Source organism: Suncus etruscus, chromosome 7 (genome assembly GCF_024139225.1).
Source record: "Suncus etruscus isolate mSunEtr1 chromosome 7, mSunEtr1.pri.cur, whole genome shotgun sequence".
Classification (NCBI taxonomy): Eukaryota; Metazoa; Chordata; class Mammalia; order Eulipotyphla; family Soricidae; genus Suncus; species Suncus etruscus.
Window position 1 is genome coordinate 124,017,890 of NC_064854.1, and position 14,109 is coordinate 124,031,998.

The 14,109-nt window shown below is 38.7% G+C and overlaps 1 protein-coding gene and 1 non-coding gene across 12 annotated transcripts in view; both read left to right on the forward strand.

Moving 5' to 3' along the window:
* DOCK3 (dedicator of cytokinesis 3) overlaps positions 1–14,109 on the forward strand; it is a 391,971-nt gene that overhangs the window by 303,547 nt on the left and 74,315 nt on the right. For 10 of the 11 annotated variants that reach the window (XM_049776670.1, XM_049776679.1, XM_049776672.1 and 7 more), the window contains 4 exons: positions 477–604; positions 3,684–3,830; positions 6,678–6,776; positions 13,692–13,786. In XM_049776670.1, coding sequence (XP_049632627.1) covers positions 477–604; positions 3,684–3,830; positions 6,678–6,776; positions 13,692–13,786 — 469 coding nt within the window. The remainder of the gene's footprint in view (positions 1–476; positions 605–3,683; positions 3,831–6,677; positions 6,777–13,691; positions 13,787–14,109) is intronic. The other variant, XM_049776675.1, reaches the window with a different exon arrangement.
* LOC126014920 (U2 spliceosomal RNA) lies at positions 4,762–4,955 on the forward strand. Its single transcript, XR_007497868.1, has one exon. It is a non-coding gene; the product is annotated as a U2 spliceosomal RNA (small nuclear RNA).

Below are 14,109 nucleotides of genomic sequence, written 5' to 3' on the forward strand. Positions count from 1 at the left end.
CTGAAGATTCATTCATTCTTGTTCATAGAACTATGTATATAATGTGAATGAAGGTTTATTCCTAGTTTTGCTTTTAATTTAAAGATTACTCATTAAAGAAATTTTATTTGGAAGCAGTCTCCTAACTTTAGCTACACATTGGGTTCAATCCCTTGCACCCAAAATTATCTCCCCCTCCCAGCCTGCCAGGAGGATCTGCCCTGAGTGCAGAGTCAGGAGTAGGTCCTGAACACCACCAGATGTGGTCCAAAATCGGGGACAGGAGTGAGAATGAGAAAGAAATGTGGAAATGAAAGGGTCTGGAATTTTCACAGTATCAATGAAATGGACTTTTCAGGGGAGAGAAAAGTGACTTTCTTCTGTTTTAGTCCAAGCCTCCTCACTTAATTTAAGACCTGCCAGGTCCCAGAGTATTATAGATGTCTTAAGAGGTATCTGGCTGTCCTCTTCTTCACTTTTGTCTTTTTCTTTCCCAGAATCCCGTCGCATCCTGCTTCCAGTAGTTCTCCATCACATTCACCTTCACCTGAGGCAGCAGAAAGAGTTGCTAATCTGCTCAGGGATTCTTAGCAGCATCTTCTCCATCGTCAAGACAAGCTCTCTGGTAGTGACCTTATATCCACTTTGCCTCTTTTAGCTCTGCCAGACTCTTATTAGATGAGTCAGAGGAAGTCCAACAAAAATTGCTTTGTATATTTCTTAGAAGATTTCATCAGTGATACAAAGGTACCACCAATGAATGGATATGGGTTTGTTCCCAGAAAATTTTCCAACAGTCTTGCCAGTAAAAAAGAAATGCTACCATGAATGCACCCAGAAACATCCTTATCTAAAGTACCAGAAAACCCAGACCTATATAATGTTCTGTTTCTATCAAAAGTCATTCCTTATAGTATTCTGAGAAACTTAGCAAATGTATCAGGAGGCAGGCCCAGGCTGAAAGACAGCTTGCTCATTCAGACTTTTCTGGCAGCTTGATTTTCACCCATATGGCTTTCCTTTAGTATGCCAGATGAGATCAGTATGTATGAGAGACAAATGATCCTCACAAGAGGCCTGAATATTTTGAGTTGCTAGCATTGTAATTGAGGGGTTATGGGGCTAGAGTGATAGTACAGCAGTTATGGCATTTGCCTTGCACACTGCCAACCCAGGTTCTGTTCCCAGAATTTCATGTGGTTTTCCAAACCCACCAGGAGTGATTCCTGAGCACAGTCAGGAGTAACCCCTGAGCACCACTGGTGTGGTCCAAAAAATTGTAATTGAGGGATGAGATAGTTTGACTATTAACACTTTTTCCTATTTTCTTTCATCTCTGCTTTTCTTTTAAAATATATTTATGATATTCTCATATGTGGGATATAAAGAAACATAGTGGCAAAATGAATACCCAAAAACAATGGAAACAAAGAACATGAGAACTGACTTTCAGTAGAAAACATGTCATCTGAGGATAGGACAGATAGGATAGGAAGGGTGCAACCTCTATGGTAGAGGGAAGCATTAAACAGGGAAGAGGAGGTGTTGCCAAAAGGTAACAAACTCTTATTTGGCAAACTAGTAGACTGGTTGTTGAGAGGCAAATGGGGGTGGAAGGAGAATTGGAGGAGGAAAGTAGATACTGGTGAAGGGATGGATATTGAAACACTGTATGCCCGAAACCCTATCATGAATAACTTTGTAATTTCATGGTAACCACATTACAAAATAAATAAGTAAAATATATTTATGTTTAAAGGGGAGGGAGAGGGCAAAAAAGAGGGAAGTAAAGACATCATGTACCAGGCATACATTAGGGAAAGAATTTATCTTGAGGCAAGGGATATAATATGCTCAGTAGTAAGACTTGGATTTGATCCTAAAACTACAAAATTTTTATTTTAATGATACCTATATATATATATATATATATATAGGTTTTTGGGCCACGCCCAGCAGTGCTCAGGGGTTACTCCTGAGCTGTCTGCTCAGAAATAGCTCCTGGCAGGCACGGGGAACCATATAGGACACTGGGATTTGAACCAACCACCTTAGGTCCTGGATCGGCTGCTTGCAAGGCAAACGCCACTGTGCTATCTCTCCAGGCCCTAATGATACCTATTTTATATTTTTATGTTAACAGAAGAAAGGATATGTTGAGAAACTGTAGGAAAGTATAAATAAAAATAATAATGTTCTGAGCTATACCAACTTATTAAGATAATGTTTTCAGAGAATAAAATTTCAAGTGCATTTAAAATTAAGACAGTGTTCAAGTGATAAAGAACAAAAATGGTTAGGCTATTTGTGTAGAGAAATGGGAGATTATGCTTGGTTTGAGCAACCTAATGACCTTATAAAAATTAAAATGACTATGGTCATAGCTTGGCAGAGAGACTGTGATGATTTTGGTGACCCTGTTGTTAGCTCTTGGCTCCAAGAAAGTTGATAGCTCTCCTTCCCATCAGATCTCCAAGAAGCAATACTAAGTACATAGGTCTACTAGCAGAATAGCCCAAGGGCAGGCTGGGGAGGAGGATATAAGGGAGCTTAATACTAACTAAAGAAAATTAATTGAAACAGTTAAAAGGGAAAAGAGAGAATTGAAAGAAATAGCAAAATCTAAAGGAATTGTTCTGGTTGTCTGTTGGGTTATAGAATTGGGTTGCAATTTCATATGATTTTTTCAGATATTTCACATATAAGAGTTGAGAAAGTCAACTCTGACTTCAATGCTCAAAACCTTCATTTTGAAATGGCATGATTTTATAATAAGTATAAAGTTTTAATCCATGAGAATAGAGATAATATCTTTCTTGTTTACAAATATGTACACAGTTTTTAGTGACTGGCATATGGTAAATTTTTAATGAAAGATAGATAGATGGACAGATAGACTTATGAATCAGTAATACATTTGAGACTGGAGAAGAAATTTTGGAAATCTCTTTGTGAGGTAATCAAAACCAAACTACAATATCTAAAATTAAATGTGTGAGATATATTTGAAAGAGTAACACAGATCTTCCTAAATCAGAGCCGGGTCACTGGGAAGCAGTCCTTCATGAGAAGACAGTTTCTCTTGTTTTTGTGAAGCCACCTGAAAAAAATTACTGAGAACAGTATCTTTCAATTGAACCAGAGAACAGGAACAAGGATGCTGAGGAGCTGGAACAGAAACCCATGTGTACTGGGCAGCTATCATAACTGACAAAAATTGAGATCACCAGAGAAGAAAATACCCCAAAATACTCAAAACTACTTTGTACACTAGCAAAAGTGAAACTACTGCCACTAAACCTTCTTGGTGTGCATGTCATTTTCTCAAAGTTTTAGTAGTAGTATGCTTTCTCAAGACTTTTTTTTAGGGAAATCAAAGAAACATTTGACTCAAGATACTTGCTTCTGCTCTATTTACTGAAATTAACAAATGTGCTTGAATTTCAAAATTATGGATGTATTAAGGTGGTCTGGTTAGAGTAAGACCCACCCATTATTCAAGTAAGAGTAAAAGGAATGCCATGTGCTCTCAGAGTCATTTTTCATGGTTCTTGATACTGCATACTAATGGGGCTATGAGTTCAGTATTGAGAACTCAGTCAGAACTCCATTCTTGATGTTTAATGATGCTGATTTAATAAATATTGCCAGCTGCATGTCAGCCATGCCTGTGCTAACTTATATTCTCTTGCTGCTTGCTCCAGGAGGCAGATGTCTTGGAGGAGGTAGAAATGATGGTGGAAAGCCTCCTAGATGTGCTTTTGCAGACCCTGCTCACCATCATGAGCAAATCGCACTCTCAGGAGGCGGTAAGAGGGCAGCGGTGCCCGCAATGCACAGCCGAGATCACTGTTAGTAACTAACATACAGGTTTTCTTTCTTTTCTAACCTGGGGCTCCTCCACGCCAATCCCCATCTCACCATTTCACTACCTTCATATCAGCCTTCCATCCTGTATGGTTGTCAGCATGCTGTTACTCATTTCAAATTTGACCCCCATCTTCACTCCAAAAATTCTAGATTCATACTCCTAAGAGTCTGTGGCAGACTCATGGAATCCTTCCTGTCCTTTTTTCTGCACACATTGTCCATTGGCCTCTACCTTCAAGCCAGCATGTTTTCTGAGGTGTGGAATCAAGAAGGGATAAATTTAAGAGGGTAAAGATGAAAAAATTGTTTATTACAGGAACAAGCTCTCCTAAATGGTGTGAAGAATAAAATTAATCTTCTCAGAATTTGCTTATGTTCATAAATTAATTGTTGGTCTTTATAGTGTTTGTATCTAAATGGTACCAAAGTATCAGGAAAACATGAGGTAGAATTACACTAGCTTACAGAAAAATGATCATCTTTGATCTGATTAGCTGAGCTTAATTAACAGAATGGGAAAGCTTCTTAGGAAAGATGAGAGATAGCATCTGATTTCTATACCCAGAATTTCTATGCCCCCACTCCTATACCCAGAGTTCTTAGTAGAACTCTTAGTTCAGATTGTATAGAATCTTCCAGGTGAGAGACTACAGTGATGTCTTGGAAGAAAACCTACTAAGAGACCCAACTAAGCTCTACTAAGCTAGAGGGAACAGAGCAGATATTTGGGGGGAGCATTTGTCTTAGGAAGAAATGTCTTCTCCCTTAGAAAGACCATTGAGAATGTCATCACTGTAGGTAAAAATACATGCACTCGGTTTGCAACCTCAGAAATCCATCCTTCTAACCCATGTGGTTTAGTGCTTGCTATGAGCCAGACCCTGTCTAGTGCTCTTTTACAAATAAGTTACCATCACTTCTCAACCTTTTGGCTGAGATCAAACGTAGTATCTGTTCTGATCAGTTTAATATCTGATATGCTATCTATCCAATGACAATATATTAAATGGATTTTTGGCACTAGGAAGTGGAATAATAGGAGCTCACGCCATCCATTTCACATGTCAGCCTGGTATCACAATACCTCCAGGACTAATGCACTCCTTGGAATAAAAAATAATAATAACAACTTACCAATACTAATTAATTATTTTAAATTAGAGTAAATAAAGATGGTATTTACCATCTTTTATTGAGCTCTTCTTATGTACTAATGTTTTACTTAAAATGTTTATATACATCAGTCATCTGATCTTCTACAGTTAGGCTTCATGGCTCATATGTTTTTTGGATAAAATTGAGATTTATATACATGCATCTATTTTATAGGTGTATATAACAATTTGATTGGCTAGAAAATATTTGAGAGATTAAGAAACTTGTCAAGGGCTTTTTTGCTGGAACTGAGGCTGAGTCTTTGGACTTCAGTCTTGTCCACCGAATAAAGCTAATATTTCCGGGCCCGGAGAGATAGCACAGCGGCGTTTGCCTGGCAAGCAGCCGATCCAGGATCAAAGGTGGTTGGTTTGAATCCCGGTGTCTCATATGGTCCCCCGTGCCTGCCAGGAGCTATTTCTGAGCAGACAGCCAGGAGTAAACCCCTGAGCACCGCCGGGTGTGGCCCAAAAAAAAAAAAAAAAAAGAAACTTGTCAAGTACCCTTGTTTCAAAAATATTTGAAAATCATACAGATTAAGTATTTTCATTTATCTCTTTTGAGGAGACAACCTTCTAAGAGAAGGTCATGTCAGCCACACTACTTCAAAAGTTGCCATAAGGTCAATAAAGCCTTTGAAGTCCATAGATTTTCTATGTATCCAAGTTAAAACTTGAAGAAAATTTTAAAACTTTTTGTCTGGAAAAAAAAAACTTTTTGTCTGGGAGGTGGAGCGATGGGCCACACCCAGTGGCACTCCTGGCTCTGCACTCAGAAATTGCCCCTGACTTGGGGGACCATATGAGATGACAGGGATCAAACCTGCATCCACCCTGGGTCAGTCACGTGCAAGGCAAATGTCCTACCACTGTGCTACCACTCCCTAAAACTTCTTTTTATCCTTAAAATGTTAGTCTTAAAAGTCTATATATCAAAAAATATTGGTATCTCATCATCTCAGAAAGGTCAATTCAGAACAAGAGAGATAATACAGAATGTAAAATGCTTGCCTTATATGCAGCCAATATGGTTTGATCCATGTCACCAGAATATGGTTCCTGAGCTCTGCTGGTAAGGATCCTTGAGCAGAGAGCCAGGAGTAAGTCTTGAGCACATCCAGGTATTACCCTCCCCAAATAAAAAAAAATGTGGAGGGAACTAAGGTCAGTTCAAATTTCTTTGCTTTCCAGCCACCATCCAAATATGTTGACTGACTATGTTCCATATTCCTGATCCCCTGTCTATAATCTCTGAGAAGGATCCAGTGAAATGTTTGTTAAAGTTCTTCCCAATCAAACATATTCTCTCCAGAGAAGGCCAAGAACCCTTTTCTTTCTCCACATTTTAATATGATGCTCTAGCAATAATTTGTAACTAAAGATTGGCAAAGACCTCTCTAGCAAAAACAAAATCTAGAATATATCTGTCTGACTTTGTAGTGCTTCTTTGTTAGCTAAGGTTTTTCAATAAGCCCCATGCAGCAGGGATCTTATTAAAACCTTCAAGCCATCGGGCTTCCCTTTGCAGAAAAAAAAAACCACACTCATTTTCATTTATTACCTTCCTTCTCATGATCATTGGGGCCATTTCAGACCCTTCCTTCTCTCCTTACCCTCTGTGGATTGGGGAAACATGACCACTGTGGTTACTGGTTATTTTTTATTGGTCCACAGGGTGAGTATGTATCCTGTCTTCTCTCGCTGCTTCGTCAAATGTGTGATACCCATTACCAACACCTTCTGGACAACTTTCAGAGCAAAGATGAACTTAAGGTAAGCAAGAGAGCATTGGAAGTTTTACCTAGGAAAGGAAAAAGTTAGCTGAGACTTCTCAGAGTCTTTTAACCTGCCGGACGGTATCTGCAAGTGACCAGTGCTGTCAATGGTGTAGCATTCACCAGCCTCGCTTTATAACTCAGTCAGAATCAGAAAACCAGCAGTGTCCCTTGATAGCCAGACCTCAGTTAATAGTATTGTTTTACTTAAGAGCAGTCTTCTCACCATGTGCCTCCAGAAGAGGCTATTCTCTCATTTTTTTTTTTTTTTTTTGGTTTTTGGGCCACACCCGGTAACGCTCAGGGGTTACTAGTGGCTATGCGCTCAGAAGTTGCTCCTGGCTTGGGGGACCATATGGGACGCCGGGGGATCAAACCGCGGTCCGTCCAAGGCTAGCGCAGGCAAGGCAGGCACCTTACCTCTAGCGCCACTGCCCGGCCCCTATTTTTTTTTAAATTGTTCTTCACTTTATTTTGTTTTGTTTTGTTTTTGGGTCACACCCAGCAGTGCTCAGAGGTTACTACTGGCTTTATGCTCAGAAATCTCCCCTGGCAGGCACAGGGGATCATATGGGATGCCGGGATTCGAACCACTGTCCTTCTGCATTAAAGACAAACGCCTTACCTCCATGCTATCTCTCCGGCCCCTATTCTTTCATTTGTTGTCAGAAAATTGGCACTCATCTTCTCATTAAGCCAGGAATTTATTTTGTTTCCTCCATACCAAGCTTTACCATTTGGTAACTATAATAACAGTGGTGACAACTTTTATTCACACAAATATATTTCTGGAAGAAACTTATGAAGAATGAGCAGTGCCCAATTCTCTACCTGAGCACTGAGGGGCAGATAGGGCAAAGAAATAGGCCCATAATAAAGATGAGAGTTAAGCATTCCCAAGCTCCATTTGGTAGCAGTTTCTGAAAGTCTTTGTGAGTTATAAAACAAAGACTTTGTATTTCATGGAATTAATTGCTTCTTTGGTTATAGTTTGTTTTCTTTTTACTTTCAAATTGGACTATGATTTCTTACTCTATCAAGTATCTCTGTACAGAAACTCACTCTTCCATATTTTATCATAGTTAAGTCAATAACAAATTAGTCAGGTCAGATAGTTCTTTTTCCAGAGTGCTGTCTTCATTTACTTTAGTCCCTTCAATCTTAAACATTACTCCTATTTGTTAAGATTCCTGCATGTAAATCTGTCTAAAGTGGGGTCCTTGGGTACTTAATAGAAACTGTATGCATACAGTTCTGTGATTTTATTTATGTGAAAATTTTTTTAACTTTATTTATTTATTGGTGATTGATTGATTGATTGGTTTTTGGACCACACCCTGCGACGCTCATGGTTACTCCTGGCTCTGCACTCAGAAACCGCTCCTGGCAGGCTGGGGAACCATATAGGATGCCAGGACTAAAACCAGGTTCCTCCCTGGTTGGCTGAGGCAAGGCAAATGCCCTACCGCTGTGCTATCTCTCTGGCCCCATTTGTGAAACTTTTTAATTGTTTATTTGATCTTCATTTCTGATATATATATATATATATATACTCAGATTTTCACATTTTCTCTTAAATAAATGTTGGTTATATCTTCTAAGAGTTGGTCCATTTCATCTAGATTACATAATATGTTGCCATGAATTTATTCGTACTAGTTCTTTATAATTTTTTACTATTGTGTTTCCCACAATGTCTTTCTTCAGTCCTATTAATAGTCACTTTATGAAATTTTGACATCCTTTCATTGGTGCATATGTGGTAGCAGAGTTTGCTTACTTAATCACACTGAGTCTTAAAGCAAGAGAGCAAGATTTAAATAATAACATCGACACACCAAAATTAGGCAGTCACTTAAAATTACAGCTCAGAGCATGGATGCAGAGCACTTTAAATAAGAATATCACTGGCAGCATAACAAACTGCAGAACAAAGAGAAGAAAGGCAAAAAATGGAGTTTGCCAATTGATTGCTTCAAAACAATACATCGAGATAGGAGGGTACACCAGGGAACTAGCAGTGAGCCCCCTGTTGCTAGGAATTTTTGTGTTTAATTCATCCTTTTTTAAATTCCATATAAACTAATTGTTTATGTGGCTTTGTCCCATTTCTGTGTAGGCAACTAGGTTGGTCGGGTTCATCTGTGCTAATCAACTTTTATGACTTATGGCCTTTTCTTCTCTACCCAGTTCCCACAATGGGTCACTCAGAGTTCCTGCCTCTAGTTCCCTAGTTCCCTGCTTAGTTACCTGCTTATGTTTTTAACATTCCCTCTACTACAACAATGCATCAAGAAAGACATATCTTTTTTTTTTCTCCTAATTTTTATTGTAACATCATGATTTACCAAGATGTTATTAACATAGTATAGCCATTTCAGGCATTAAATGCTTAAACACCAATCCCATACTACCAGTGGCCTACCCACCACCCTAGTCTGTCCCTTATAGGCACAAATTTACTTCATATAACATGACAGCAAATGGAATTGTATAATCTTAGATCAACAAGAGCCAATTAGAAATAATTGCTATATCTCTTCGTCTGGTGCCTCTTATTCTTTTTTTCTTCTTAATATCTTTATTTAAGCACCATGATTACAAATATGTTTGTAGTTGAGTTTCAGTCATTAAAAGAACACCCCACTTCACCAATGCAACATTCCCACCACCAAAGCTCCCCATCTCACTCCTCTCCCACCCCTGCCTGTCTTCGAGATAGACATTCTACTTCTCTCACTCATTAACATTGTCATGATAGTTATTAGTGCGGTTATTTCTCTAGTGCACTCACCACTCTTTGTGGTGAGCTTCATATCATGAGCTGGTCCTTCCAGCTCTAAATCTCTATTGTCTCTGGGCATTATTACTATAAGTCTCTTATTTTTCTTAAAACCCATAGATGAGTGAGACTATTCTATGTCTCTCTCCATCTAACTTATTTCACTCAGCATAATAGTTTCCATGTCCATCCATGTATAAGAACATTTCATGACTCCATCTCTCCTGACACTGCATAATATTCCATCATGTTTTTGTACCACAGTTTCTTTTTTGTTTTTATTTTTGGTTTTGGGTCACACCCTGCAGCACTCAGGGGTTACTCCTGGCTCTGCACTCAGAAATTGCTCCTGGCAGGCACAGGGGACATATGGGATGCCAGGATTCGAACTACTGACCATCAAGTTCTGTCAGTAACTTGTATATCTTAGATATTAGCTCCTTGTCTGACAGGTATTGGGTGAATAGTATCTTAGGCACTATTTCCTTTGAGGTGCAGAAGCTTCATAGCTTAATATAGTCCCATCTGTTTATCTGTGTTTCCACTTGTATGGAGAGTGCTGTTTCTGCCTGAAGATGCCTTTAATCACAATGTCATGGAGTGTTGTTCAGTATACCTTATGGTTTCAGGTCTGATATCCAGGCCTTTAATCCATTTGGATTTGACCTTTGTGCATGGTGTTAGATGGAGGTTTGAGTTCACTTTTTTGCAAGTAGCTGACCACTTGCTCCAACACTACTTGAAGAGGCTTTCCCTGCTCCATTTTGCATTTCTTTTTTTTTTTGGTTTTTGGGCCACACCCGTTTGACGCTCAGGGGTTACTCCTGGCTATGCACTCAGAAATCGCCCCTGGCTTGGGGAGACCATATGGGACACCAGGGGATCAAACCGCGGTCCGTCCTTCGCTAGCGCTTGCAAGGTAGACACCTTACCTCTAGCACCACCTTCCCGGCCCCTCCATTTTGCATTTCTTGTCCCTTTATTAAAGATTAATTGATTGTATGTCTGGGGCACATTCTCTGAATACTCAAGTCTATTCCACTGATCTTGAGGGTCTGTCTTTATTCCAGTACCAAGCTGTTTTAATGACTATAGCTTTGTAATACAATTTAAAGTTTGGGAAAGTGATGCCTCCCATACTCCTTTTTCCAAGTGTTGCTCTAGCTATTTGTGGGTGTCTATTGTTCCAAATGCATATAAGGAGTGTTTGATCCACTTCTTTGAAGAATGTCATGGGTGTCCTTAGAGGGATTGCATTAAATCTGTACAATGCTTTGGGGAGTGTTACCATTTCAATTATATTAATCCTCCCAGTCATTGAGCAGGGTATGTGTTTCCATTTCTGTGTGTCCTCTCTTATTTTTGGAGCAGGGTTTTATAGTTTTCTTCGTATAGGTCCTTCACATCTTTAGTCAAGTTGACTCCAAGATATTTGAGTTTGTGTGACCCTAATGTGGGGTTGTTTTCTTAATGTCCATTTCTTCTCTATCATTATTGATGTATAAGAAGGCCATTGATGGGGCCGGGGAGGTGGCGCTAGAGGTAAGGTGTCTGCCTTGCAAGCACTAGCCACAGAACGGACCGCGGTTCGATCCCCCGGCGTCCCATATGGTCCCCCCAAGCCAGGGGCGATTTCTGAGCACTTAGCCAGGAGTAACCCCTGAGCATCAAACGGGTGTGATCCAAAAAAAAAAAAAAAAAAAAAAAACAAAAAAACAAAAAAAAAAAACAAAAAAAAGAAGGCCATTGATTTTTGTGTGTTAATTTTGTAGCCTGCCACTTTGCTATATGAATCTATTGTTTCAAAAGCTTTTTAATAGAATCTTTAGGGTTTTCTAAATGTATTATCATGTCATTTGCAAACAGTGAGAGCTTGACTTTTTCCTTTCCTATCTTGATGCCTTGATGTCTTTTTCTTGCCTAATCACTATGTCAAGAACTTCCAGCACTATGTTGAATAGGACTGTTTTAATTTATTGCCACAGCATACATAAACTTAGGAGAATTCAGGAGACATACCAGATGTATACCCAGATTTTCCTGGTGTGGAGAACTGAAATAACCCCCATGGGGTTCCTCAAAAGGCTTGCTGTGGATGCCTTTTCCCCTGCGTGGATAAGTGAGGAATTCCCGAAGAGATAAATCCATGCTTGGTATTACATTTTCTGTCATTATTATGGGATGCCAGGATTTGAACTTGTTTCATCCTCTGTTGGCCATGTGCAAGGCAAACGCCTTACCACTGTGCTATTGCTTTAGCCCCATGGGAGGAGACTTTTTTTCATTTGTTTATAGTCCACATCCACATGCTCAGGGATTACTCCTGGCTCTGTACTCAGGAATCACTCCTGGTGGTGCTTTGAGACCATGTAAATTGCTGAGGATTGAATCCAGATTGATCAGATGTAAAGCAAGCACCTTACCCACTGTACTATCTCTCTGGCCCATGTTTTGTGGAAGACTTTTGATTGCCATTTTAGTTTCCTCAATAGTGATAGATCTGTTCATGTATTCCATATCATCTTGGTTCATCTGTGGGATATTGGTGATTGGAGTCCAAGAATTTATCTCTGTCTTCTATGTTCTCTTATTTCATGGCATAACAATTTTCAAAGAAATCTCTGATTATCCTTTGAGTTTCTATGCTATCTGTTGTGACATCCCCCACCCTTTCATCTCTGATTTGGTCAATTAGGATCTTCTCTCTTTCTTTATGTGTCATGCTAGTGGTTTGTTGATCTTGTTTACTTTTTAAAAGAAAAATGTGTTCATTTTAATGAACATATTAATGTAAATTAATGGTTAGTTAACAAAATAATGGTTTTTATTAACGTTGGGTTGTTTTTTGAATTCCAGTACATTAATTTTTACTCTAAATTTTACTATTTCTTTCCTCCTGCCTACTTTGGACTACATTTATTTGATTGTTTTCTGATTCCTTGAGCTGTGCAGCAGTTAGTTTATCTATTTGGGTCCTTTCATCCTTCCTAATGAATGCCTGTGTAGCTATGAATTTTACTCTTAACTCATTTTTGCTGTAACCCATGAGTTCTGATAGATCATGTCCTCATTTTGTTTATTTCCAGGAATCTCTTTATTTCCTCTGACCCACTGGTTGTACAGTAGTAAGCTATTTGATTTCCAGATGTTTGAGTTATTTCTCCATTTCTGTTTGTGTTAAATTTTTAATCCACCATGGTCTGAGAGGATAGTTTATATGATTTTTATCATTTTTAGTTTATGGAGGAATGTTTTGTGACCTGTGTGTGTTGTATCATGAACTATGCTCTCATGTGCATTGGAGAAGAATGTATATTTGGCTTTTGAGGGATTTAAATCCCATATATACATATGTGTATATAAACGAAACCCTTCAGTGTATGTGTATATATATATCCCTTATAAAAATTATGGTATATATAATAAACCCCTCTCTTCCATTTAGAAGCAGATTTTTGAGAGCCTTTACTTCTCTATCCCTAAACTTCTCTCCTTTCAATGTGTTCTTTAACAACCAAGGAAGCAATTTGTAGTTAGTGCTCAAGAACCATTTACCAAAGATTCACAGCCTCAGACTAAGTTTTATGCCAGTTCTGCTGAATGCTTGTCATTCCATATGACTTGGACTTTAGGCATTGAGCTTCATATACACAGAACTCCCTCTGTTCTGCTTGAATCTGCTCCCATGTGACCAATAAGGTTGCTTAAACTGAACTCTCATGAAACACTCTAACAGAAAATCAGTTTTAGGTTTTAAAAAATGAAATAAGAATAATTAATTTGGGGGAGGAAAAACCCTTCACAAAAGGCATCAATCTCTGCTGTTTCCATCCATTGTTTTGGTCTAGACATCATTTCCCAAAATGGAAGGTGAGATCTCCAAGGGAATATTAGAACAATTGTTGAGGGAGATAGTAGCCTCAGATTGTGCAATTAGGGTTGGGAAATACTTTTTGCTAGTTTACTTTGGGGGGGGGTCCTGGGGCATGGTGTCAGTGATTATTTTCTGGATAGAGGGTTTAGATCAGATAAGTGTGGGAACCTCTGGTCTAGATGTCAGGAAGGGCCTAATGCAGAAATGTATATTGTAGAAGTGGTGATGTCTCACATCTAATTTTCCTCTTTGGTCAGGAATTTCTGCTGAAGATTTTCTGTGTTTTCCGCAACCTAATGAAGATGAGTGTCTTTCCTCGGGACTGGATGGTAATGAGACTTCTTACAAGCAAGTAAGTGTGTAAAAAAAAAAAAAAAAACCTTCATGCACATATATAGAGTTGTTCTTAGACTAAGGTGTATGTGTGTGATAGAGAAAGCAAAACAGAACTTAGGGTCAAGGTCTTGTGCAGTCTTCCATATTTAGTCATAACAAGTTTAAGAAAAGAGTGAAAGGAAGACTCAAAATAAAGGAGTAATTGCCTGGAAAATGATGTTATGATAAATATAGAAAATAAAATATTGATAATAATTTCAGTGTTGGGTCCCATATACACCTTGATTGGTTATCGATGGATCCTCAAAGAGCTCCCAGAATGAGAAATTGATTTCCATT